Source organism: Larus michahellis, chromosome Z (assembly GCF_964199755.1).
Source record: "Larus michahellis chromosome Z, bLarMic1.1, whole genome shotgun sequence".
In the NCBI taxonomy this organism is placed as follows: Eukaryota; Metazoa; Chordata; class Aves; order Charadriiformes; family Laridae; genus Larus; species Larus michahellis.
The window spans coordinates 56,622,771-56,647,712 of record NC_133930.1 but is presented as its reverse complement, the minus strand read 5'-3'; the positions used below and the strand labels follow the sequence as shown (position 1 = coordinate 56,647,712).

General features: G+C 39.0%; 1 protein-coding gene across 1 annotated transcript in view; it reads right to left on the bottom strand.

Moving 5' to 3' along the window:
* Positions 1-952: 952 nt before the first annotated feature.
* RAD23B (RAD23 homolog B, nucleotide excision repair protein) overlaps positions 953-24,942 on the bottom strand; it is a 39,862-nt gene continuing 15,872 nt past the window's right edge. The window contains exons 2-10 of the mRNA XM_074570064.1: positions 24,601-24,682; positions 21,839-21,918; positions 19,476-19,723; positions 15,952-16,007; positions 12,005-12,132; positions 6,820-6,943; positions 5,224-5,351; positions 4,643-4,822; positions 953-2,756 (exon numbers count right to left, since the gene is read on the bottom strand). Of these exons, the coding sequence (XP_074426165.1) occupies positions 2,643-2,756; positions 4,643-4,822; positions 5,224-5,351; positions 6,820-6,943; positions 12,005-12,132; positions 15,952-16,007; positions 19,476-19,723; positions 21,839-21,918; positions 24,601-24,682 (1,140 nt within the window). The 3' untranslated portion in view covers positions 953-2,642. The remainder of the gene's footprint in view (positions 2,757-4,642; positions 4,823-5,223; positions 5,352-6,819; positions 6,944-12,004; positions 12,133-15,951; positions 16,008-19,475; positions 19,724-21,838; positions 21,919-24,600; positions 24,683-24,942) is intronic.

Sequence of the window (24,942 nt, the reverse complement as noted above, 5' to 3'; positions counted from 1 at the left end):
CAAACACGCTGAAAAGCACTCTGTGCAGACAATTCCTGGTAGTACTTGGCAGGAAATGAGACACAGCATACCTAGGCAACTTAGGTAACTTGTTCAGGTCATGCTTACCTTCTCAACACAATATGAGGTCTATAGACTCTTCCCTTTTGGCAGCAACTACAAAGACAGAAGTGATTCTCTCTGGCAAGTATCCCACTATTGACTAGATACCAGGTTTTGCTAGCATATAAGGTCAGACACCTGTTGTTCATCAGAAGTCACATAAATACAGTTCCACTGCCAAAAAATGGGAACAGAATTACTAGTAAGGCTTAAACGACAGCAGCTACAAATGCCTCAGTCACTCAGCATACAAAGTTACAAATGACCAAGCTCAACAGCCTTTACTTCAAACACACTTTATAATGAGTAAACATTTCAGAACTGAAATTGGAGGGAGTAGACTGAAACACCCACAGATGTGCTTGCTTTACTCTCCAACCTCCTAGAGAAGGAATGGTTATTTCTGATAGCAGTTTGATCAGTACAGAAGACTCACACAAACTAAAAGCTTTTGTGCTAGTTGGGTGTTAGCTACGCAGTGAAGTACATTCAAGAAGTCCTTGTATCAATTTGGCATTTTTCAAGTACCCGGCAGCCGCTCCTTTTACGGATAACAAATAGCTCCTTTTTGCCAGCAGAGTGTTAAATCAAAAGTCACCTCTTCTAGTTCGTAAATACACTGAGAATCCTATTTAGCTGAAGTCTACTGGCTGTCTCGGGTATTAATGCTAACTTCTCTAAAATGAAAGCATTATGAAAGACTTATTTTCTATTTAGCGATATCACACCTCGTACTGACAGATTTGAGTTGTGCTACTGATCACTTCGACATTATACAGCTACAAAATTTTAAAAGAATAAAGTCTGAACAAGGAAAATACACATTATATGGAGAAGTATCACAGATGCCTAAGGATAGAAAGAAAAAAGCTTTAATACATTTTACTATTTTGTGCAGATAATTATTTAACAGATTACAGTCAAACAATGAAGAAAGAAAATACAAACATTTCAGTCGTTCTCGCTCTCTTTTCTCAAGACGCTTGACTTGTACTTTGAGCTTAAGTAGTAATTAAGTAGTTAATCCACTGATACCCAACCTAAGCAGAAAACGATTTTTTAGTTGTACCACTGAATTATCAGTATCATTAGTGATACAACAGCTCAGTGCTGTACCAGTAGTAATATTTACTAGTGGTAACACACTTTTGTGAGACACATTTGTAATCCAGGTAATTGGTGTACAACAGTAAGAACTCAAAATATCCCCAAGCTCTGTTCAGGAACTGTGTTCAGGAACACAATAGCTTTCGATTAAACTGGAATTTGTTTTCATTGCTAGCACTGCAAGGATGGGCAAAATTGTCTCTAAAAGTCAATGTATATTAAAAGAAAGATTGCTATATTTTATGATGACAAAGCAAAATAAATGACAAGCAGGTACCAAGAAGTAAGATTCAAAACTCCATAACCAGAACATATTTTCAATAGAAAAGTATGAGTGTAGATTCTTTTGGGCTGGAGTAACTTGATTGTTTGCTTGGTATCTCAAGTTATGAACTTCTCTTCCTCATGAAGTGAAGAAATCCAAAAGTCCTTACTGAACAGAAACAGCTCTATCATTACAATCTATGAAAAAGTAACAGATCAGTATCTTCAGATGCTTACAGATGTACTGTAAAAAGTGGTTCAACAAAGGTAGGAAGGTGAAACTTGATTTGAAATTTGATTTGATAAAGTCTCATTGCTGTGGACAAAAATTAAGCTTGCATTTTGTTTGCTGTCAGAAAAAGAATATTCTTTTCACAAGAGTGCATATACCAAAACCAAACATGCAATCTATTGCTTTTTAAAACTTACTGCAACATAACATTGAAGTGAACAGTAATTAGATATCTATCATTTTTCCCAGAAAGATGTAAACAGGATAATAATTTTATGTGTACGTAGATAGCTTCTCAGATCATTTGAGGGGGGCAAAGGAGGAGGTGGTGTTTCTCAATGATCAAGACACTTTTAACGGAAATGGGTCTTCACTTGTAAAAAAGCAGCCAACATTGTTTTAATCCAGCATTAAACACAATGTTGGGCTTCTTGCACTACTTTAACACACTGAAAAAGCAAAATAACTACCCATATTTTGGCATTCATGTTTACATTTGCTCAGATGCTTTAGATTTCACAAAGCTGCTACCCAGTATTGCCATGAAATACAGATTGTAGAATCTAGGTAGCACAGGCTACTTCCAGTACCAATACTAAGTAGGAAGGAACATGAAGCAGGGCATTACACTAAGTTTCTGGAACTAGTACAGTAAGACCGAAAACCTAGGAAAAGTTAGCCTACAGTTTATAGAAGGAACTAATTATCTGCAGAAGCTGATTTTTGGTTGTATATTATTTTACACTCTGTGATTCCCTCCATCTGCTAATTTAAAGCAGACATACTTGCTGCTTCCTTTGCTTTGTTTCCCATATTCTCTTCTCCTCCCTGCCCCATATACCAAGCATTATGAATATAAGCCCAAATATCCCAGACAATCCAGTGAACAAAGTTAGTGTAATGCACTGGTGTGAGGTGTGAAATAAAAAAGTGTCTCTCAATCTTCATCAAAGTTCTGTTGTAGAAGAAAGTTGGCAGCCAAGTTTTCATTCTTCTCACAAGCAAAATATGCCTGGATCACAAGTCCTTCAGGAAATCCTAATGCCTTTAACTGAAGAAAAGAAAGACATTTATAAAGTACATTTTATATATTAAGCTTCTTGTATGCCTAGTATCTTGAGATGCCGCTTATGCAATTACCACCTTCTTGAAACAAACACTACTGCCTAGCTCAATACAGCCTTTGGTGAGCAAAGAATAAGAAGGTGTTTCCTTTGTCTTTAGTAAACAGAATTCTCACTTGAAAAATTGATTTAATATGTCTAATGAAGCTCCATAAAACATGTCACCTTCCTTTCACTGACACAGTAAGTCACTAAAACAGGGTTGGGTCACAGTAATGTCAGGAAGTAAAGGCACATTGCTGTGCTGCAGAAAATAAACTTAAAACAATGCCCATTCTAAACTATTAATTACACAAATCTCAGGATTGTTAACAAAAGTTGCCTAGAACAAAAGCTCCCAGCCTGCGATCACTAGTACGAAGTCCAACACATGACGTTAAGCCATACTTTCAATTGTTACAACTGGACTTTCACTTTTTAAAAAAAATTGACTACACATCGCAGCCACAAGAAGTAAGTTGAGAGCAATCTGTTTTTCATAAGTCAAGGAATTAATTAATGTCTGGGACACAATGACAACAGGAGATGGGAATGATAGAGAAGAGATTATTACGGTGCCAAGGCAAATGGGTTTAGCCTGCACTTAAACACATTCAGCAAATCAATCTTTCTTTTAGCCAAAGGCAAGCACATACAACCATTTGGAGATTTTCTTAAAATCCTCATAGCATCTGCAAGGCATTTTACATAGAGGGCAGGTCAAATCTCTGTGAGAAATTACGTCCTTTTGTCCCTTATCAACCATTCTTAGATTTAATTTCATGCTTACATGGAAGAAGCATAATACAAAAACAGCATGGATGTGTAAGCTGTAATACTAAGACACCCAAATTTTGAAGTGTGTCTTTCATGGAAAGGGGAAGAAGGATACAGGTCTGTGGAGTTTTGGAACAGATTGTAGAGGTAACGCTCTACTGCATAAAATGGTTTTAAAAGAAAATGCAGCAGACTAGAGAGGATGATCTGCGAAGATGGACATGGACAAACGGTTTTATTAGACTAATTTTATTAATTTTCAATTTCCTTGAGATCTAGAGAATGGACACCTGTATTAAAATTGTTCTTTTCTGATGATCCTGACATAACCTTTTGCTTTGCCCGTTGAAAAACACTGTCTTTGATATACAAAAACACTACTATAGTATGACATAAGTCTTTGCAATTTGTTCTGAGAAAAATCTCAGAGGCAATGCCATCTACGCAAATCCGTATTTAGTCAGTGTTACACACAGTATTTATGAATGCAATATACCGCCCCCAAGTCTATTTTTATGGACATGTTTACCTGTATGTTTGGAAAGCTATAATTAACTAATTCTCATGGACAGACAAATAACTGGGTTAAGTAGCTACTTCAACTAATCTACTTAACTATGAGAACTCTTACTATCTAAGGGCTTTGCAAACAGTGCTCATGCAGACACACCTTTGTACCTGCAAAGCTATCACAGCACAATCTAGAAAAGTACTGGTCTGAGGCTTTTGCAAGAGGAATTACTGCCTGAGTTTCCATTCCAGAGGGTAACTCATTCAATCAACAATTATTACAGAGAGCCTCTGATCACTTAAAAGGCTCCGCATCTTCTCAGTAAGACATATTCAAAAGATTTTTAGACTCAATTGCTATAAAGCAAAAAGAGATGTGATTTGAAACAAAGCTACAACAGATATCAAATATAAAATATAAAATATCAAAAATGATGCAGAATTACTAAGCATAAACAAAGTTTAACTTAAGGCATGTCTTAAGCCTGCACCAGAGTCAACATCCTACAGCAACAGCCAAGCAACATTTCAAAGAAGAAAGACTCACCCTTTCTATAGCCTCTTTTTCCTGAGGTGTTACTTGAATGTAGTTCATACGACCACTTCCAGATTCTGCCACTATTCCTCCAGTGCTGACACCATCACCATTGCCACTTAAACCTTGGCGGGACTCTAGAACTGGCTCATTCAACATATGAATAAAATGTTCCTGGTGTTGACTTATTTGCTGTGATGTATGAGAGTATAAAAGAAATAAATATATTGAAATAAAGCATGTCTAAGCCTGCCAACAGGCAAGTTAGAGTATTTATTTTCAGTGAATTAAATAGTCAAAAGAATGTGTAAAAAGTGCATAGAGAAAAATTATTAAATCTAACCATGAGAAATGCAATTTCATGTTTCAGTTCAATTGCAGTAACCCTTCCCTGCTCCTGATGACCTCTGCACCTCCTATAGACTCAGACTCTTTTCTAATGTCATAGAAAATATGTTTCATACAACAATGCTGAAAAGGCAACAACAGAGTGTTGTAACTACTATTAACACATCATCCTACTTAACATCAACATATCCCTTTCTTGTAAAACTAAATCAAAATTAGCGGCATTATTTCATTTTAGGATTCACCTGCAGTAGTTGAGGATTTTCCTGTCCAATCTGCTGTAGCAATGCTGGTAACAGAGAAGGATTTTGCTGAATAATTTGTCTCATCTGCTGGAACTGAGGCTGATTTCGTAAAAACTCAAGTGGATGCCCTGAAAAATCAATGAGATAACATGGATTTTAAAAAGTTACCAAGATTCTTAATAAAATATGTACCTACACTATAACTGTAGATAGAAACAGGACATGAAAGCCAACTATATGCTTCCTCACACTACTTACTACAGCTTTAAGCAAGAGTTCTTTATTCTATGGTTAAACAACGCACTTTCTTTTCACCCAGCCTTCTCTTAAGATGCAACAGCCTTCTGTCCTTGATCTCCAGGACTTTTCTCGTTATGTCTCATCTCTGAGTAACCTCATTCAGAGACACCTACCCAGACTACCACGTTGTCTCCATGCCTACAACAGAGTTCTCTACCTCCTGCATTAGGTCAGTTCTGCCCTTCTCAAGAGAGTCCTGCCTTCCCATATATCCTATACTGTTAGGTACTGCCTTGAACGCAGCAGTGTCTCAAGTGCTCTGAAATACCCCACTCTCTCTTTATGGATAATGTCACGTGTGCCTGTCACTAGTACCTGTACGTTTAACACCCTGGCCTCTATCAAGGTGTCCTGGTTCCGGCAGGGATAGGGTTAATTTTCCCTGGTATTCCATGCCATGTGAGCCATGCCCACCCTGAGCTGGCGGGGGAGGGGACAGGAAGTCACCGTTTGGAGCGGGCTGGGGCGTCCCGGGTCCGGTCGGTGAGCGGCGGGGAGTGGCGGTCCCGTAATCGTGTTTGTATATGCCTCTGTCCGTGTTATTGTTGTTGTTTGCTTGTTCCCTTTGCTGTTCTGTTAAACTGCCTTTGTCTCAACCCAAGAGTCTTGCCTTTTCTTCTGATTCTTCCTGTATTAGGAAGGCCCGAGCGAGCGGCACGTGGTTCTTTGTTGCCGTCTGAGGCTAAACCACGACACAAGGCTAGCATCTTGAACACTGCCTCTGCCACAGCCTAAGACAGACCTCTCCTACTCCTTGGTTATGCTCCTTTCGTGTATTTATTTCCCTTTAAGACAGAGTTCTCCTCAGCAGGCACCAACCACTGTCCCTGTGCTGCACTGCTGACCATGAGTCCTAGGTCATGGATAGGTCTCTCAGGTGTTACACCTTATGGTCTTATTGCAGGTTTCTCCCTTGATATTCCAACTTACAACCAGTAAATGCATTTAGTATAGTCACAGTCGACAGTAGTACACAGAAGCAGGAAGCCAGAGTTTAAGTGAGAGAAAACACAACCCCCTCTGCATTTGTGCTCTTACATTTAAATCCAGAATACTGAATCAAAGGAATTGTGCAAGTTCACGGCATTTTTAGAAACTTTATGATTTATTCCAGATACATCCACATACAACAAGCCATTCGTCCCAAGCAAGTACCACACTTGGAATTTCCATGTTACAGCTCTTATACAATTCACTTTGATCAGTTCACAAGCACCAGGAACTTAAAATTCACTCACGCAGAGAATGCTTAAGTGCATGTGTTTATCACACCCTCCCAAATATAGCCTTTCTTACCTCCTAATGAACTAGTAGTCGTAGGTATAGCTGCTACTGATGCTGACACTGATGAAGACTGAGAGGCACCAGTACTTGCTACTTGAGGAGGTTCAGCTACAGCCTGATTATCTCCAGGTATACCCTAAAGACACAGTTCACATAATTACGTATAGAATGCTAAAAGATATTTGTTTTATTGCATGTATTATTTACTTTTCAGAACGAAGGAAAAAACATTAATGCTTTCACTGCAAATACAAAGCAAGATGCTGTGATAGGTATTCATTTACAACTGGAAGAGAATACTGTGAGAATGTGTTTTTTGACAAGAAAACCATGTGGTTTGCATAGCGTGCATTGCACCAGTTTAAAATTACATTTTACTACACAAATACTTGATTTGAACCCTCTTCTAAGATATTAGATATGAGTGAAAAAGTTAAACTAAAACATACTGTTACAATATGTTACAGTATTATGCAAATAAAGTTAAATTACAGCAACAGAATTGTAGTACACAATGCTAACAGTGAGATTATAGATGCCATAGAATCTGGCAAGAAATTAATATGAGATACAAGAACTGGGCTCTTTGGACCTCTTTCCTTCAAAAAAACAGTGTGACAACTGCCATTTACTGTGTCTTAAGTGTGAAAAGGCCTGTATGTCACCAAATTTTAGCAGCTAAAAAACCAGTTAACTCAGACTGTTTTTATTTTCCATGTGCAAACAACTTCGTATATGAACTAACTGCTCAGGGGGATGAAACTGACAAATCTAAAAAAAAGAACAATTATAGTAAATTAGAATGTGAAGTATACAACTGAGACAGACCTTACTCCATTACCTTTATCCTGCACGGGAATCTTTCAAACTTCACAACCTAACCATGTTTTTCCCACTGTTACTGAACTCCTGCACCAAGTTTGTCCTTTCCATCCTCCTCCCTGAAGCCTAGGGACTTCGGCAGCTTGGCATGGGACAGACACCAAGAAAGACTCTTATGTGACTACAAGCCTTGGTGGTACAGGCAAGGGAAGTTGCTTGACAGGAACCCAAAAGAGTTCACTTCACTATTTGCCCCATTAGAGGGTCAGAAGCAGAGAAGCACAGAGGGGTCCCACCTGCAGGGAGGAGGCAGATGGGACAGGTGACCCAAAACTGACCAACAGGGTATTCCATCCCATCTGCATCACGCTCAGTATAAAAGCTGAGGGATCAAAGGGGCAAGGGGCTCGCTCTCTTTCTTCAATGGCCGACGTGTGAGGAGGACCCTGTCTGTTCGTCTGCCTTTGATCCCGATCCGAGCATTCCTGACTCTAGTTCCAGAATTCAGCTCCTGTCCATCGCTGACTCCAGTCTGGGACTGTCCCTGTGTCTGCTGGTGACACAATTGTCATCCTGGGAGCTGGATACGGTTTTGTATACATTGTATACTTTTTAAAAATTTTTATTATTCTATTATTATTTACTATTTCCTTATTTATTATTATTTTCATTAAAGTAGTTTAGTTCTTTTTCTAAATTTGTAAATCTACTTATCTCTTCCTCTCGTCTCTTTGGAGAGGTGGTGGGGTAGGGCCATCTGTCGTTCTGATTGGCCAATCCGGCCAAAACCACAACACAGTGCCTTACAGAGGACTGCTTAAATACCTTTTCCCATCACATCAGTCATTTCTAGGAACCTAAGTGTCACGTAGGAACTTGGGTTAATCTTATGCCCCGACCAACCAGCGTATGCTTGTTTAAACCTTGTTTGCTCTTGAATAGAAGCACTATGGAAACTAGTTCAACCAAATTTATGTAGACATGATTTATCATCTTGAACATCATCTTAACTCTTAAATACAAGCTTGAAGTATCACTCTCCAAATAACCAAGACTGCGTACAATTGTAATCAGATGAGACTAGGGAGGTGTATGCACCTTGTTTACACAGCAATTCAACAGAATAAAGCATGATATCAACTCACATACAATTAATTTTGAATGGAAACATTGCTTGGACCACAAAAAGTCCATTTTTGCCTTATGGTGGACTAAACAATATGGTGGATTAAGCAATAAAATTACTGTTTAATTGAGCACCAGAACAGTTTTTAGCTGACATTGTTCTCCACAGAGTAATAATTGCATCAGGCCCAGCACCAGGAATGTAGACACTTAGAACAGAATAGTTCCAAGTTGGCAGGGATCTATAACGATCATCCAGTCCAACTTCCTGAGCAGTCCAGGGCTGATCAAAACCTAAAGCCTGTTATTAGAGCCATTGTATAAATGCCTCTAAAGCATTGACAACCCTTGGGCAATGACCACCTCTCTAGGAAGCCTGTTGCAGCATTTGACCACCCTCATAGTAAAGAAACGGTCCCTAAAAATTTCAATACTAACAAGCTGCAACCAATTGTCTGGTTGTTGGAGGAAAGACAGCTAATATGGTCTCTAAGAGCAAGACTGCTCCTCCCCACTCCCTTTTCCAGCAGGAAGAGGAGGAATCATAAAATGGTTCCGGTTGGAAGGGACCTTAAAGATCATCTAGTTCCAAACCCTCTGCCATGGGCAAAGAGAACTCCCACTAGACCAGGCTGCTCAAAGCCCCATCCAGCCTGGTCTTGAACACTGACAGGGATGGGGCATCCAAAACTTCTCTGGGCAACCTGTGCCAGTGCCTCACCACCCTTACATAAAGAATTTCTTCCTAATAGCCAATCTAAATCTCCTCTCTTTCAGTTTGAAACCATCACCCCTTGTCCTATTACACTCCCTGATAAAGAGTCCCTCCCCATCTCTCCTGTAGGCCCCCTTCAGGTACTGGAAGGCCGCTATGAGGTCTCCCCGGAGCCTTCTCTTCTCCAGGCTGAACAACCCCAACTCTCTCAGCCTGTCCTCATAGCACAGGTGCTCCAGTCCTTTGATCATCTTCGTGACCCTCTGCTGGACCCACTCCAACAGGTCCATGTCCTTCTTGTGCTGAGGGTTCCAGAGCTGGACACAGTACTCCAGGTGGAGTCTCACCACAGCAGAGTAGAGGGGCAGAATCACCTCTCTCGATCTGCTGGCCACCGTTCTTTTGATGCAGCCCAGGATGCAGTTGCTTTTCTGGGCTGCAAGTGCTCATGATGTTGAGATTCTCGTCTACCAACATGCCCAAGTCCTTCTCCTCAGGGCTGCTCTCAAGCCATTCTCTTCCCAAACTGTATTTGTGCCTGGGATTGCCATGACCCAGGGGCAGCACCTTGCACTTGGCCTGGCTGAACTTCATGAAGTTCGCACGCACCCACCTCACAAGCCTGTCAAGGTCCCTCTGGATGGCATCCCTTCCCTCCAGTGTGTCAACCGTGCCACAAAGCTTGGTGTTGTCAGCAAACTTGCTGAGGGTGCACTCAATCCCACTGTCCACGTTGCCAACAAAGATGTTGCACAGCACTGGTCCCAGTACTGACCCCTGAGGAATGACACTCGTCACCGGTTTCCATGTGGACATTGAGCCATTGACTGCAACCCTCTGAGTGCAGCCATCTAGCCAGTTCCTTATCCACCGAGTGGTCCATCCATCAAATCCTTGCTTTTCCAATTTAGAGACCACGATATCATGCAGTGCAGTGTCAAACGCTTTGCATAAGTCCAGGCAGATGATGTTGGTTGCTCTCCCCTTATCTACCAATGCTGTGGCAACACCACAGAAGGCCACCAAATTTTTCAGGCATGATTTGCCTTTGGTGAAGCCATGTTGGCTGTCACCAATCACCTCCTTATTTTCCATGTGCCTTAGCAGAGATTCCAGGAGGATCTGCTCCATGATCTTGCCAGGCACAGAAGTGAGACTGAGCAGTCTGTAGTTCCCTGATATTCTCAGTGAAGGATAACGTGAAACAGTAAGGGACCAGCTCATATAACAGAAGGACCCATTTTCAACACAGAACCTACTGAAGGAGTAGAAATGAACTGCTCAGACCAGTCAGACTTAATCTATTTGGCAAACGTGGCGTGTCTAGAACTCCATTGTAGGGCTGCTGTTTCTATTCGTGACTTCCTGAACAGAAATAAGCTAGAGCAGGGAAATACTAGATTGAGTGCACAAGCATTGCACATTGTACATGATTGGCACAGGCACAGCAACCCCAACACTTACAGGAGGCACTGGATTTATGGTACATGTACAGATTAAATGAACAGTAAAATCAACATTTTTAAGGCATAAAGAACCAAACGTTTGAGATTCGAGACTTATGGCAAATAGATGGGAGCACTACTGCATTCGTCCTTAGGGCAGACAGTATTGATCACCTTTCATTTACACAACACTAGATGAGAACTGAACTTTTTCATGTACTCAAAATATCTGTTGTCTGTTTAAAAACTGGCTTCAATGTTTTAACAAAGTTGAGACTTGAAACAAGGAAAAACAACATCAGGGAAAAAATGGTATGCTAGAAAACTAACTGTACTGGAAATACTGATTAAGCAACAGGGTCCCAGACAGATTCTCTGGTGGTTACAATTCACCTGTCAGATTAAGGTATACAATTAAAAGTTATCCAAAAACCCCCTAAAACAACTCACAAGATTTCCATTAAAGTGAAGCTACTCTTCTGTTTCCTCTCACACCAATTAAGTTCATTTCAACCTTCAAAATACATTTATCAAATGAGAAATTGTTCCTTCTTCAAAACACTGCTTAAATTAAAACACCAGTTAAATTAACCACATTTCAAAAAACTCTGAAATCTTTCTGTTTGGAAAGTATTATTAGAAACACTGTGCATTATTAGTAGAAACAATGATCTGGAACCTAAAAAAATGCCCTTGCGATGTTATAGATGCTAATACAAAAATAAAGCTACACTGCCACTAAGATGTGACACAAAATCATTCCTTGAGCCAGCCACTGGCAGTTAAAACTATCACTGTAACTGGACATACTTTACATACATATCTATACAAATCAACAAAGAATAAAAGCAAAGAAGCGATAGAAGTAGTTTGGGATGACTTCAGTATTTCCTGTAACACGTAACCTTCAAAATCCGATTCTCAGACTTCCAGATGCTCTGCTTAGAGATGTAGCTCCTCTATGAACATGCATTACTCTCATTGGTTGGACAATATTCAAAATAACAAGTAAATGAAAGTTAAAGTTAGTCTTTAGTGAGGACAAAAGAAAAAGTGAAAGAACAAGGTGTAGGTAAAATAAGCTGCTCACCATTAAAAGGTATTCCACCGCTCTGTCAGGATTGTTGAAGCTGGCTCTCAGCGCCGCAATTACTTGTTCTTGTTCATAGCCCATTGACATGATCTCAGTCACCATATTCTCATAGGACTGGCCTGTCACTAGAAGTAACATGACCACCATTTTAAGGGAATAAGGGGAAAAAAAAAAAGCACAAAAAAGTTTCAATGGATAAATTTAATTTCTATCCAAATTTTAGTCATTCATTGAAGAATAAAGAATAGCTCCTATTAAACTTGCCATAGTTCTGTTGCTTTAACTCCAAATATATTCTGGTGGTTTCATTATGCATTTGACTGGAAAAATAGAGGGTAATGAACACAATGAAAACTTCTATTGAAAAAAGCAGCACTTGTGATACTTCTGTACTTGTAATTGCAATAATATCCCCTCTTTTGCTTTCATCTAAAGTCAAGGGCATCCTCACAGCTAATATTCAATTCCTGATGTAATCAAGAAAAGTCTCCTGCTGTGTAAGTTTGGAAATTAAACTTTCTAGGCAGAAATCTGCCTGTCAAACTGTTAGCCATCAAGGTTTTTCCCAGTAAAGACTTCACTCTATGCTATGGTTAGGCAGGTTACAGATAGTGATGACCAAGTTACAACTGTATGTTGCTACATGCTGGTGATGATTATCAAAGTCATTTAATCAATTTAACTTAGACCAACTCAAGTCAGAGAGAAGACTTAAAGTTACATCTAGGGAAGTCACTCAAGACCTCAATGAGGGTTCAGGAAAACAAGTTATCTCATTTAATTCATGTATATTTGACTAGACATCCATCACATCAAATCCCCCACCTTTTACAGCATAAATGGACTAAAACTGGCCCTCCCCTGCAGCCATCAAGACAAAAGGGCACACACATTATACGTGGAGCAACTTAAGGACAACTGATCACTACACTAATGGCATCATAGGGAAAATGATCTCTTTTCATAATCTATTTTATTTCCCTTCCTTAAAAGCAGACAGCAGGTTTAACAATTCAAAAAAATAACTATTCCATTATAAATTGTAACTGGGCAACATCTTAAAGGTTATCTGCATGTAAAAACAGAAAAAAACCCAAAACCAAACCCAAGCATTAGAATACCATCTCCTTCCTTGGAAAAAGGTATTCCTGATCTCAGTGGAATCCTACCACTGACTCTGTAACACTAGGAAGTTAGTGGCAGGAGAGTTAAATCATTAACAGTCACCATAGAAACCAACAGATTAAAAAAAGTAGAGGAAACAAATACTGCTAGAGCTACTCTGTTAAGACAAGTAAGTCACAATTAAAAGAACCAATGAAAATACCAAGTTTTGTTTCCCTAGGGAGAAGGAGTTTAGCTCAAGCCAACATTAACACAACCACATTGCTTGATTTTTAAAGAATGCTTCTAAATAATCAGTGGATGTATGACTGAGGGCAATATACACAAGAAGAAATAATAAAACAACCGCAGCCCAAGGATAGTTGTGCTTTATGTGTAAGATAAATAATGGATTTACAATCCTTGACTAATTTGAGTATTTATTTGTTCAGGCTTCAAAATAATAGTGCCAACCTGAGTTTAAGGAATAGTAAAATCATGTCTTCATATACAACTACAAGATCAATCGTTTTACATCTAACTTTATTTTTTCAAAGACATAAACAAAATCACCTAAACTTCATTTTAAAGATACTGTTCACAGAAACAAAAAAGCCAAGCCAACCGTTGTCCCAACACAGTGATTTGCTAAACTTACTGCTCTACACAGCACTAGTTTACCCTTACTGTTGCTAACAAACTAATCAAGGTAAACAGCAGACAGAACACCTTTTGATCTAATTAACTACTAGTTAAACATTTCTGTAGTGCTCTTTCAATATAAGCTAGGTAGAGACCAGAACAGTACGAAAGATTTGATTCAGAAGAAAAAGATGCAAGAACATCGACTTGTTCTGGACAGACTGCTACATAAGCCATCATTAAAAGCCAAAGAAGGAAACAGAATTACTGCGAATTTGGGCACATGTACTCCACGTACAGTCTACTTACACGAGTCATGCAAATGCAAGAACCAAGAACAGTAATTCAGGAATTGCACACCAGCAATGTCACGATAGAGAGTCAGGGCTATCTCTACATAGCGCTACTGGGAATGTTTACGAAGTCAATGCTGAACTGATTCTGCTCTTTGCTTTTGTCTTTCAAGTAACATTTTAAAGACGGATTAACTTTCAAATCCAGTTCATCACACTCCCCACAATAACTCTTGTCGCATGCCCTAAAGAAAGGTTGGGCTGCTCCAGTGAAAGATATTGGTTGCACAGGAACTGCAAGACATGCAGATCTTCATGTAGCACACAAAGCCACATTGGATTTCAGTCAGCGTATCTAACTGAAAACAAAAGCAATTCAGTAGAAACCAATCCCTGTTTTTAAAGTTAAGTCAATTATCTTCACACAATGCAAATGAAAACCCACAGTAAGAACATGCCTAGTATCCTACTTAGGATGTAAAAACACACTACATTAATTTGTGCAAGCAAATTCCTTTCAAGACAGTTTCTAAAGAAAAAGAACCACAGAGTTCATGCCTATTGCCTTTGAAAATTTTTTGGCATATAACCCTTGCAGTATGCTTGCCCAGGAAATTACACTCCATATTTCCAAACTGTGAGGGACACTTGGGTTTACTCAACCAGATACCACGCCAAAAACTTTCATACAAAATGGGTAGTGAGGTGATGCTCTCCTGCCACATTCAAAGGAGATTATTTTTTTAAAATTCTGAATATAACTGAATCAACACCACCGGCTTAATTAAACTTGTTGGTCATTACTGTTAACATGAGTATTTGTGATGAACACGTCTCAGTCACTAAGGTGTAATGAATGGTTAATGAAGCCTGCAGCACTTTTGGTAGCAGCAGTCATTCAAAAAATCTAACAGAACTCGACTGGTCGTCTCCTACAGTATCTATCAGCTATATCAGCTCACACATTTCTTTAAACAGTATGTCATGACATAAGACCTAAGCTGGCTAGCACCATTACACATAAAACATTACTACTGCTCCTAAATCACCCAGGCTGCTTAATCACCACACCTGCCTCCAACATATCCACACACCCCTACACAAAAATGTAAGTGAAACTCTTTAACTTTTGGTACCAAGCTGCAGCTTAATGTTTACAGACATAAGACAAAATAAAAAACTCACTTCCCCTTTATTTCTGTGCCTTAATTTGCTATGCTCTATAAAAAAAATCCCCTCCAAAAATTGAAGTAGGAGTAAGGCGCTGTGGTTTTGCCTAAGTAATTTCCTCCTACCAGAATCAGCATTAAGTGAGGGTCAGAACTTCCTACTGTTTTTACCCTGTTTATTCCACTCCACTCCGCAACGGGAGAGAAACAAAAACATTTAAGCTGTGAAAAGAAAAGTGATTTCACTGTAAGTATATGGAGGCATTCATTCCCCAGCCCGGATAGCAGCAGATTTGGAGAATTCATCTAATCTAAATGTGTCAAAAGAGAGTACTGTTAAAGCTGTAACATGTGAATAATAAAGGCAGCCATTTTATCAGAGCTGCACACTGGGAAGTAAAGGTGGAAATAAAAGTGTATACATATTTATGTCTCGTCTTCTATCCAAGACACTTCAAACTGAATAGTCAGAAGAGAAACTAAGGCAAACGGGGGGAAAAAACAGGAATGATAAGGATCTTCCTTTTACACAATAAAAATATATGAAGTGAAATATTCTTCAGTAAAGAAGTTCTTGATGCTGGTTCTAAGATACCAACTTCACGTCTTAGAGAAGAGTACTTTGATTATAACTTTAACAATGACAGATACAGAAGAGAATGTCAACATCTGCTAATCCGTCATTTGTTTCTGCTGCACCAAAATAACGTCTACATTAAAAAAACACTCCACTTACCAAGTGCACTTATAGCATCCTCAAAAAGATTTGATCGAGATGTATCACCTGTTGTACTGTAAGATGAAGACAAGTGCAATGGTAATTACAAAACTTTGGAAAACTTCCTGTTTTTCAAAAACAGCAGCAGCAGCTGTAACTCTTAATAGCCCCTTTTGTTTCTAAAAAACCAACAAAGCTTTCCAAAGAGCTCTCTTTTGATCTTATAGTGAGACCAGATTTTACAAACTTTCAATGCTACCGTTTTTAACACAAGGCAAACCTTCCCCCATACCCCCCAATAGTTTGGCTGTTGCCCATGTGCTCAGGGATTAGCCATCTGGTTGCTTGAATGTTTTAAAAGGTGGGAAGCAGTCTCACTAACTGCTTCCCCATAATCACTGGTTTGACCTCAATAAGGACCCAAGGAGGTCAGTGGTAAGCACTTATTAAAATCTCAGTATCCTGCTTTCCCAGGAATATAAATTGGTAACATTTGCAATTACTCCATCTCAAGTTATCAAAGCTGTTAAATTACAGGATTAAAGGTTCACCTCCACGAACACCAAGGAACACAGAGGCACAACACCAGAGAAACGCCAGTTAACTCAGACAGAGGCAAGGGTGCCCCTTTCCTGGCTCCTCCCAGGGATGCCATGTAAAGCATCAGACCCTTGGTCTCAGGGTGATGCCCCTGATGGGTCAATGGGAGAGGGTCTCCAGGCCTCCTTACAGACCAAGGGTGTTACAGCCTATATGGTGGTATGACCTACATGGGCTGCCAGGAAAAAGCGTTTGGGGATTGTGCAAGACTTATTATAGGATATCTAGGGGAAGAACCCAAGGCAGGGAAAAGAAGCATCAAGGCACCCTGCAGATGAAAAGCATGGGTAAAGAGAGTGAAAAGAGAAGAAAAAGGGCCACTCACATGCAAACAGCACTTGCCTGGCCATGCCCTGCACCTGATCACCAGTCTATCCTGGCTTCTAATTAAATTTATTTTCTAATTATTTTTCATGCTGATAGGTCTCTCTATTCTACATGCATGTGTGTGTATGGAAGTCTACGTGCTCACAACTGGACAGGGACGCATGAGTCACTGGGATCCACGTGTCTGCGGTGCCAAAAACTGCAAAGACCAGACATTGTTGAAGACTCAGTGCCAGCAACTGGAGAAGGGGCCACCAGGGTCCACATGCCCGGGCTGTCGGCAACTGAAGAGACTAGACTGCATGCATACTCTGTGTGGATGCATATGCTGACATGCGTGCAATCACCAGCACGCACCAAGTTTGACTACAGTGAGCAGGGTAAGATGCTTGAGAGCCAGGTATTGAATGGCTGTAAGTCAGAGTCAGCTGCTGGAGAGACCAGACGGTCTGAGAGAGGAGCTACTGGAAAGACTGTAACATCTGGGGATCTGCTACTGGCAAGGTAAAGGCTTCAACCAGCTAGTGGAGAGACCTGTTCATATGTCCAGGGATGAGGCAACTGGGAGACCAGGGGATCTAGGGATCTAGCTATCAGGTTCAATGCATGTCTACAGCCAGTTCCTGGAAGGATCTTCAGTGTGTAACGTGTATCCGTGCAATGGGAATCTGAGCATCAGCAACTGGAACAGGGTTTCAGGGCTCAGGCAGTCACACGCCCCAGTACCAAAAACTTGGGAGACTGGGAGATCTAGGAGCCAGCTATCAGAATAGGCTGTCTAAGCCCAGCTACTGGAGAAATCCATATTGTTGATTTGCATGTTTGTACATATGTATTTTGCACTAATGGGCTTTGCCCTGAGTAGCCAGAGGGAAACAGGATGAGACTGCTGGTGGTGTATGGTTGCTTGAGTGCTGTTTTCTCCCTGACTGTGTTGACATAGGCAGCCAGCCATATATATATATCTATATATATATAAGTACATACATATTGTGTGTATGTACTGGGAATATATGTTCAATATTGATGCTCGATAGGCCCACGGACATGGAGCTGCAGCCACCTCGCACGTATCAGGCTATAAGAGTTGGCAACTTCTATCATCAGGTAAAAGATCATCAGATTAATTTGAATCAGTTTTCAGAAGATGCCACTCAAAATCTAACAAGGCATTTACAGCAATGCATTTTCTTATGTAAAAAAAAAAATCTGTTCCAACAAGAATGTTTCACTGGTGTATATCACTAGTAAGATTTACAACTAAAAAAGATCAAAGGCAAAACAGGACACCAGCTTGCCTGGCCACGGCTTGATAAATCTTTGCCAGCCTTAGTAAATTAGCTTCTAAAGCAAATCAGAAACAAGCAGTACTCACTGAAATCAAGGCAGGTGGTAACTACAGTGTATTTGTTAAATTATTCTCTTGCTTCCTGTTAAGTATGTACACTGAGGCTCCTTTACTACAGTTTTAAACCTGGAAAGTACTGTTTCAGTATCGAAGATTTAATCTAATCTTTGAATGTACCGCACAAACTGAGCAGCAACCCCCCCCAACCATTAACATTAAAAAAGTTATTTGATTCATAAATGAAGCTTCATTTGTATTCCACTTTAAAAAGATGTCCATTTCTCAGAATTGCAAAATTAAATCATAAGTTAGGGTATTTAGTGCAAGAAATTTGTGATGACATTTTCAAGATACGAGGCAATTTCAAGTTTTGTTTCCTTATCATCAAGTCAATATTTGATAGTGTTTAAACATAACCACTTCAAAAATGTATGTCTTGTGCACCAGTATTCCCATAAATAACACACAAATAACTGAAAACCAGTGTATGAAAAATGAAGACTTGATGTTATGCAGCACTTCAAGGGCCATTAAATTACAGTTAACAACATTTTTATCCTATGCAATACTTCATCAACTTAAAAGTGAGCAAAAAAAGGCCACAGTATACAACAGGGATGAAACTTCTAACTTCCATTTGATTTTCTTAAATGTAAAGAATTGAGGTTAAAAGCTATCCCAACTCCCACAGCTATCTGCAGATGGGCCAAGGAGCATTCAGAACAATTAAGCTTGTAGCTTTGAGACATTACATGATTAAGAGCAATACTATATCCTACATTTTGGAAGAAAAGGTTCTTTCTGGAAATGAAGAGACTCTTACAGCAATAAAGAACTTATGGTTCAAATCCAACCAACATGATACAAAACACAACCAGAGGTCTAGAGGGATGTGTCCTGTCCTGCTCATAAAGTCTTTAAGAGCTTTGTGAACAGTAGATTCCCCAAGTAGGTGAATATACTTGTGCCACAGTAACTCTGAAATGCCTAATGGAGCACAAGTCCTGTGTCATTAACTCTCCACTCCATACGTTTAGTCCCAAGACCACAATTCCCACAGGGGAAGGTGTAAGCGAGGAGGGGCACTTCTTGCCATCAGTAATGTTATACTTGAGCCACAGACTGAAGTGACAGTTAAGAAAGAAGAAAAATTATGTAGAACAGAGAAAATGACTGGACTAACACTGTAATGGAAAATTCAACTTAAAATCAAACCTAGAAGCAACAGAAACGGACAGGAAAGCCATTTTTGGAGGCTCATTGATACCTGTCAGTTGATGATGGGCTGACAGTAGCCGGTGCGTCAGGTGGTTTTTCTGCTGGGTTCTCTTCTTCAGGAGCACTCACAGGTGTAGATTCACAAGCAACTACATCTGGGGCTGGTGGTGGAGGGACAGGAGCTGGCACAGGGGCAGCAGCAGGGATTGGTGCTGTAGCTGGTGCGGGAGCTGCGGTTGTCGAGCTCGCAGCAGTAGTAGCATCTGACTGCTGAGTGGCTCCAGCGGCTGCTTTGGGCTGTAGGAGGACAACAGAATTCAGACACGGCACAAAGCTCCTAAATCCATGCTTTCTATAGTCAACATATTGATTGAGTTCTGTTAAGACCACTTGTGTTTGGCACTGCTGCTTCAACTTCAAGCATAACATTAAATCTATAATGCCTTTTATTGTATTTAAACAGGCAACTGATATAGTGTCACTAAAGTACTTATTTAGACACCTCAGCAGTCACGCTATTTGAGTATGAAGTGAAATGCAAAGATAAGATCTAAATATTTATAGACCACAATACTCTGAAATGTGAAAACAATCTTGAGTTTTACAAAAGCACATTTTTCAGAAGAAACTAAAACAGCTGTCAAAAGACATCTGACATGCACAACAAGCATAAGGTTTTCTCACCACTCAAATTTGGTAAAAAGTGATAAAGACAGATATCACATTTCATTATGAATGCTATTTGCTGGAAAATGAGATGCTAAAAAATTTAAACTTAACCTGCAACAAGTTTTACTTATGCACTCTTTACATGCAAAGAACTACATAAATAACATTTCACATACTTGAGTTCTGTAGTGAGCACCAAAAATTCACCAGAATCAAGGACTACCAAATCTATGGCAACAAATTCAGAATGGGTAATACCTGTATATAATTGTGATTTAACCTTCAAATCTCTATTGGAAACATGAATTTTGCTTGGATGCAGTATTAATCCCACTATATAGAAACTACACTTTTCAGAGTGCATGTAACTTCCAGCTGAGGGATGGAATTACATTTTCGAAAGCTGTATCACTGTAGCCCTTTACCTTCAAATATCCTTAAGGATTGACAAGGCTGATCCCCATCTCCGCCTTACCAAGAGAAATAGCTGAGCTTAAACAAAACACAACTACTTATTCTAGGTGAATCACTTTCAGACAATGTTTGCTTAAACTAGGAAAAATGTATTTCCTCTTTTTGTCTGAAAGGAAAGGAGAGGTTAAGAATGAATAGTTTGCAACATAACAGGCACAATAAAGAACATTTTAAGAAGCATTCGAGGAAAAATACTGAAACACATCTGAGTATCAGACAAAGTCAGCAGCTGTGGTTATGTGACAGGGCGTGTCTTATCCAGAAAAGAATCAAGGAAAGGGAAACTGAGCTTAAAGACTCAGCAAAAAGGTCATAACACTGAAGAAATGCCTAACCCCGAAACACAGGTCCTTTAATATAAGAAGGTATAGTACTTAGTAGTTCTTCAGGCAGGTCTGTGTTTCTTCTGCTATAAACAAAATTAAAGCTGTACTCTGAAATCCCATCTGCACGTATTTTCTTGTATTGATAAATGCCTCTTCTCCAGGCAAACCACGGACTAGAATGCTGTTTGTTCAGGAAGACAGCAATAACAGTTATGTTCAAACAGAGAATCTTATGAGCCAATTCCAGATAGAAGTGAAGGGCGACTGAATATAGGTTTTCTTTGTCAGAAGGAGGACCTCTAGCTCCAAAATTAACTTCCAGTCTCAAGACAGAGACGAAGCCAGTTTTATTCAGATACCAAGGGTCTGGAATGCCTAGAAAACCAATGGCTTCATTCTGGAAGCAATCTGGCAACTGGTTAAGAGCAGAGATACCTCACGTCACAATCATTCCCTTTAATATGTCATTGCAGTCATTCAAAACTCACAGGTTTGTTGATTGGCATATGTATCTTTTCTCTACTAGTTGTCAAGCTTAAAATGAAACAGCCATGAGTTTTGACAAGCAACATGGCAAGACTGGAAGCCCTGTGTACAGAAGACTTAGCAACAAACTATCCAGGTTCCCTTCTTACTTTTAATAATATCACTGAAAAAATAACAGTGAGACAAGAAAGAAGAAACAGTAAAATCAGCCACTAGCAAATTTTTTTCTTTGATGTAAACATTCAGCACAGAACAGCAACAACAATCCGCATAGGCAAACTAGGACTGTGAAGCAATATTTCATATCTATTTGCACAAGCATTTATTTTTACTGTTAACCAAAATTTCATGTGACCAAATTCCACTGGTTTTAAGATTAGACATACACACTCACTCATCATATCAGAAAAAAGAATGGAATGGATGCAATTTCCTTTTCAGAGATAGGACTACTCACTTTTGTCACCATAACCACCACAAAGTTCTTCTCATCTATTTTGTATTCTTTAAGAGCAGTATCATCATTAAGGATTTTACCTGGCAAATAAACAGATACAAATTAAGAAGTTATTTAACATATAATTAAGTGATCTTAGGATTCCCTCATATAAACACAATTTAAAAAAACCCACACAAAACCATGTTTTATGCAGATTTATAAACATTAATAACCCTACAAAAAGTTTTTTGGCTATTAAGGTTTGGCAATAGAGCTACAAGTAATTTTCCTCCTATGATGTTCGCAGTACTAGTTAACTTGAAGGCCAGTGCCATAAGTGTTGAAGATGCTTCTAATAATTTAAAACGGAAGCATTAAATCTAGAGAAAGATTTATTGGACCTGTAACACAGACATAAATAATGTAGAGAAAAGGCTTTAGCATACAATAAGCTTAACTGAGTGACTTACACCTGCTTACATTCTCCAGACACAGTAAGAAAATTCCTTCCTGGTTATCTTCTATTTGTCCTTCAGATGTATTAAACCAGCTACAGTTCTCTGCCACAGACCAAGTTTATCTGTATTAGATAAATTTGTGACTTTGCAACTTTAAGAATTTGCTCTTAGAAGAAGGCCAAAGCATTAGAAAAAGCTAGAACAATTGCATATCCTGCTACCTTGATAGAAGGATGAAAAAAAAATCATCAGGCAAAACCAGAAACATTTGTTTGTTACGCTACCACTTCTGACATCTCATAAGCAGAGATGGTACAGTGGCAAAGTAGATTTGCCTTACTAAATTTACAAGAACTAAGAAACACATTAAACCATATAAACTTTTTTTTTAAGGATAAGCTCATTTAGGGGCAGTACCACAAATCAGAAAATTAAGTCTGTATTTCAGTGAGTTTTATAGTACCTACTTCTACTACAGAATTTTCAGAAAATATTTAACTATTTTAATTGATTGATTTTCTGAAGACGTGCCAAGGACCGCTTCCCTATTTCAAGAGGAAAATGCACATTTTCACAACCGTTCTCGATGCCAGTGGAATACGTCACTTAGCTGTAACTAGCAGGACACATCCTCTTCCTGATGGCTGCAAGGAAATCAAGCAGTGCATACACATTATGACACCTGGAACACAAACGAGGTGCCACTGTCCTACTCTCCACTGGTTCCACCAGTCTTGCAGGACAAATACTCATGAACATATTATATGTGCTGTAATAGCAGTAATACCTGTAGCAGATGGTGCAACATCTGACTCAGAACCTACACAGGTTTACTTGCAAGTTTCTGGTTTACAGGCACTTTGGGGAAGGAGTTTGCACAATGTATATATGCAGACATCCTATCTACTGAGGATGTACCACTCTCAGGGTTTCTAGACTTCACCCTAAAACAGATCTACCTCAGCACTGATGAGCATTATCTTTTTTAACAAAATTTGCAAGCATTTTTAATAGCAAATGGTATACTTTTAATCAGGTTCAGTTGGGATACCAATACTGCTTTATCAAACTATCCAACAAATTCTAAAGGTCATTTTAAGCAAAGTAAAAATGTCATCAATACACTCTTCTTGTATCTCTTGTCCAAGAAAAAAAAACATAACAATCTTTGGATGGTCTTCTATTCTAAATTGTATTTCCTACATTTCCTACTGCTCGTGAGGATCGTACAATGCTGCAGATAAATTCTGGCTTCTGAAAATACTCATCACATATGATCTTACACAACCCTTGATTTTTTTAATCAGAGAAACATAGTATTAAGACTGTCATACAATTACACATATTGCTCAAGCCCTTCTGCCTTGTTCATATTTCTTGATTATACAGGCGACTTTTACCTTCAGGTTCTTGATGTGCTTTCCCTTCACTGCAGTACAAGGGACATAAAACCTGCTAAGAAACATAGTCCCAAGAGTCCGTACAAACATGGAGAGACTCATGACTTCTCTGCCATTAGCATATTTCTATTGTGATCAGTGGCTTTAGCTTATGAGAAGTGGAAAACCAATACTGTTTACAAAGCAGCACACTGAAGAAGTAAAGAGACCACCAAAGTTTCTTTCAAGCACAGTTTGAGAGGAAAAAGCACTAGAAGGGTATATCGGAATAGAATTTTTTAAGTTCTGACATGAAGAGAGAATGAAAAACTGGATCTTTCTATGAGGGACAGAATGGATTAACTTCATGTCTTTATCTAACATTCACTTGCATTTTGCTAGCACATAATACACGTTCCTAATGGCAGAGCTTAAAAGTATTGAAAGTACCTTTGTATAGCAAGGATTTGATGGTGGTTTCTTTTTTTAAATGAAAATAAATAATCTGATTTTTAGTTCTCTGAGGTATATACAGGAACACTTCAGCTATACACAGCATAAACTGAACAAAAGACAAGAGTTAATGCAGAACATGAGCTGTGACCTGCTTAAATCCTGATTTCTTTTGACAAAAGCTATTTCTACTTCATCTAGCATACCCTAGCCAGGACTAAAGCTGTTCGCATATCATGCTATAAGAGCAAAGATAACAACAGACACGTATGTATTAAAACCTGAAGAATTCTGATTCAAAATTAAGAATTCCCTTAAACAACGAGGTTTGTTTTTGGTTTGGTTTTGTGTTTCGTTTTGTTGGGTTTTTTGACCTTTTTTGCATTTCAGTACTTAGAATCTTTAGAAGACTTAACATTCACATCAAAGTCAAAGAAGAATATAAAAAATAAGGTAGATTCTGATACAGTATCTTCAGAATATCCATTACCTGCATAAATTAGCTTTTGGCCAGCTACTGGAAAAGCATCTTTCCCCCTTTCTGATTCAATCTTCTCTTTCAGTGCCTTCACCTAAAGCACAGAAACAGTCTTAGTGAAAAAAAAAAAGTTTCACAATACAAACCATTTAAGTATACTTTGTTCTAAGTTTTAAATACTAAAAAGTAGTTTTCAGCCATATCTTGATCATGTCACGTTCATCAGTCTTCCAAAGACGTCATTGTAACCACTCACACAAATAATCTCTTCCCAAATAACCTCTTGTGCTTAATCAAATGAGGTAAGCAATTTCTCCATGAGAAGTCTTTAGGTATGAGTTTACAACACAGTGA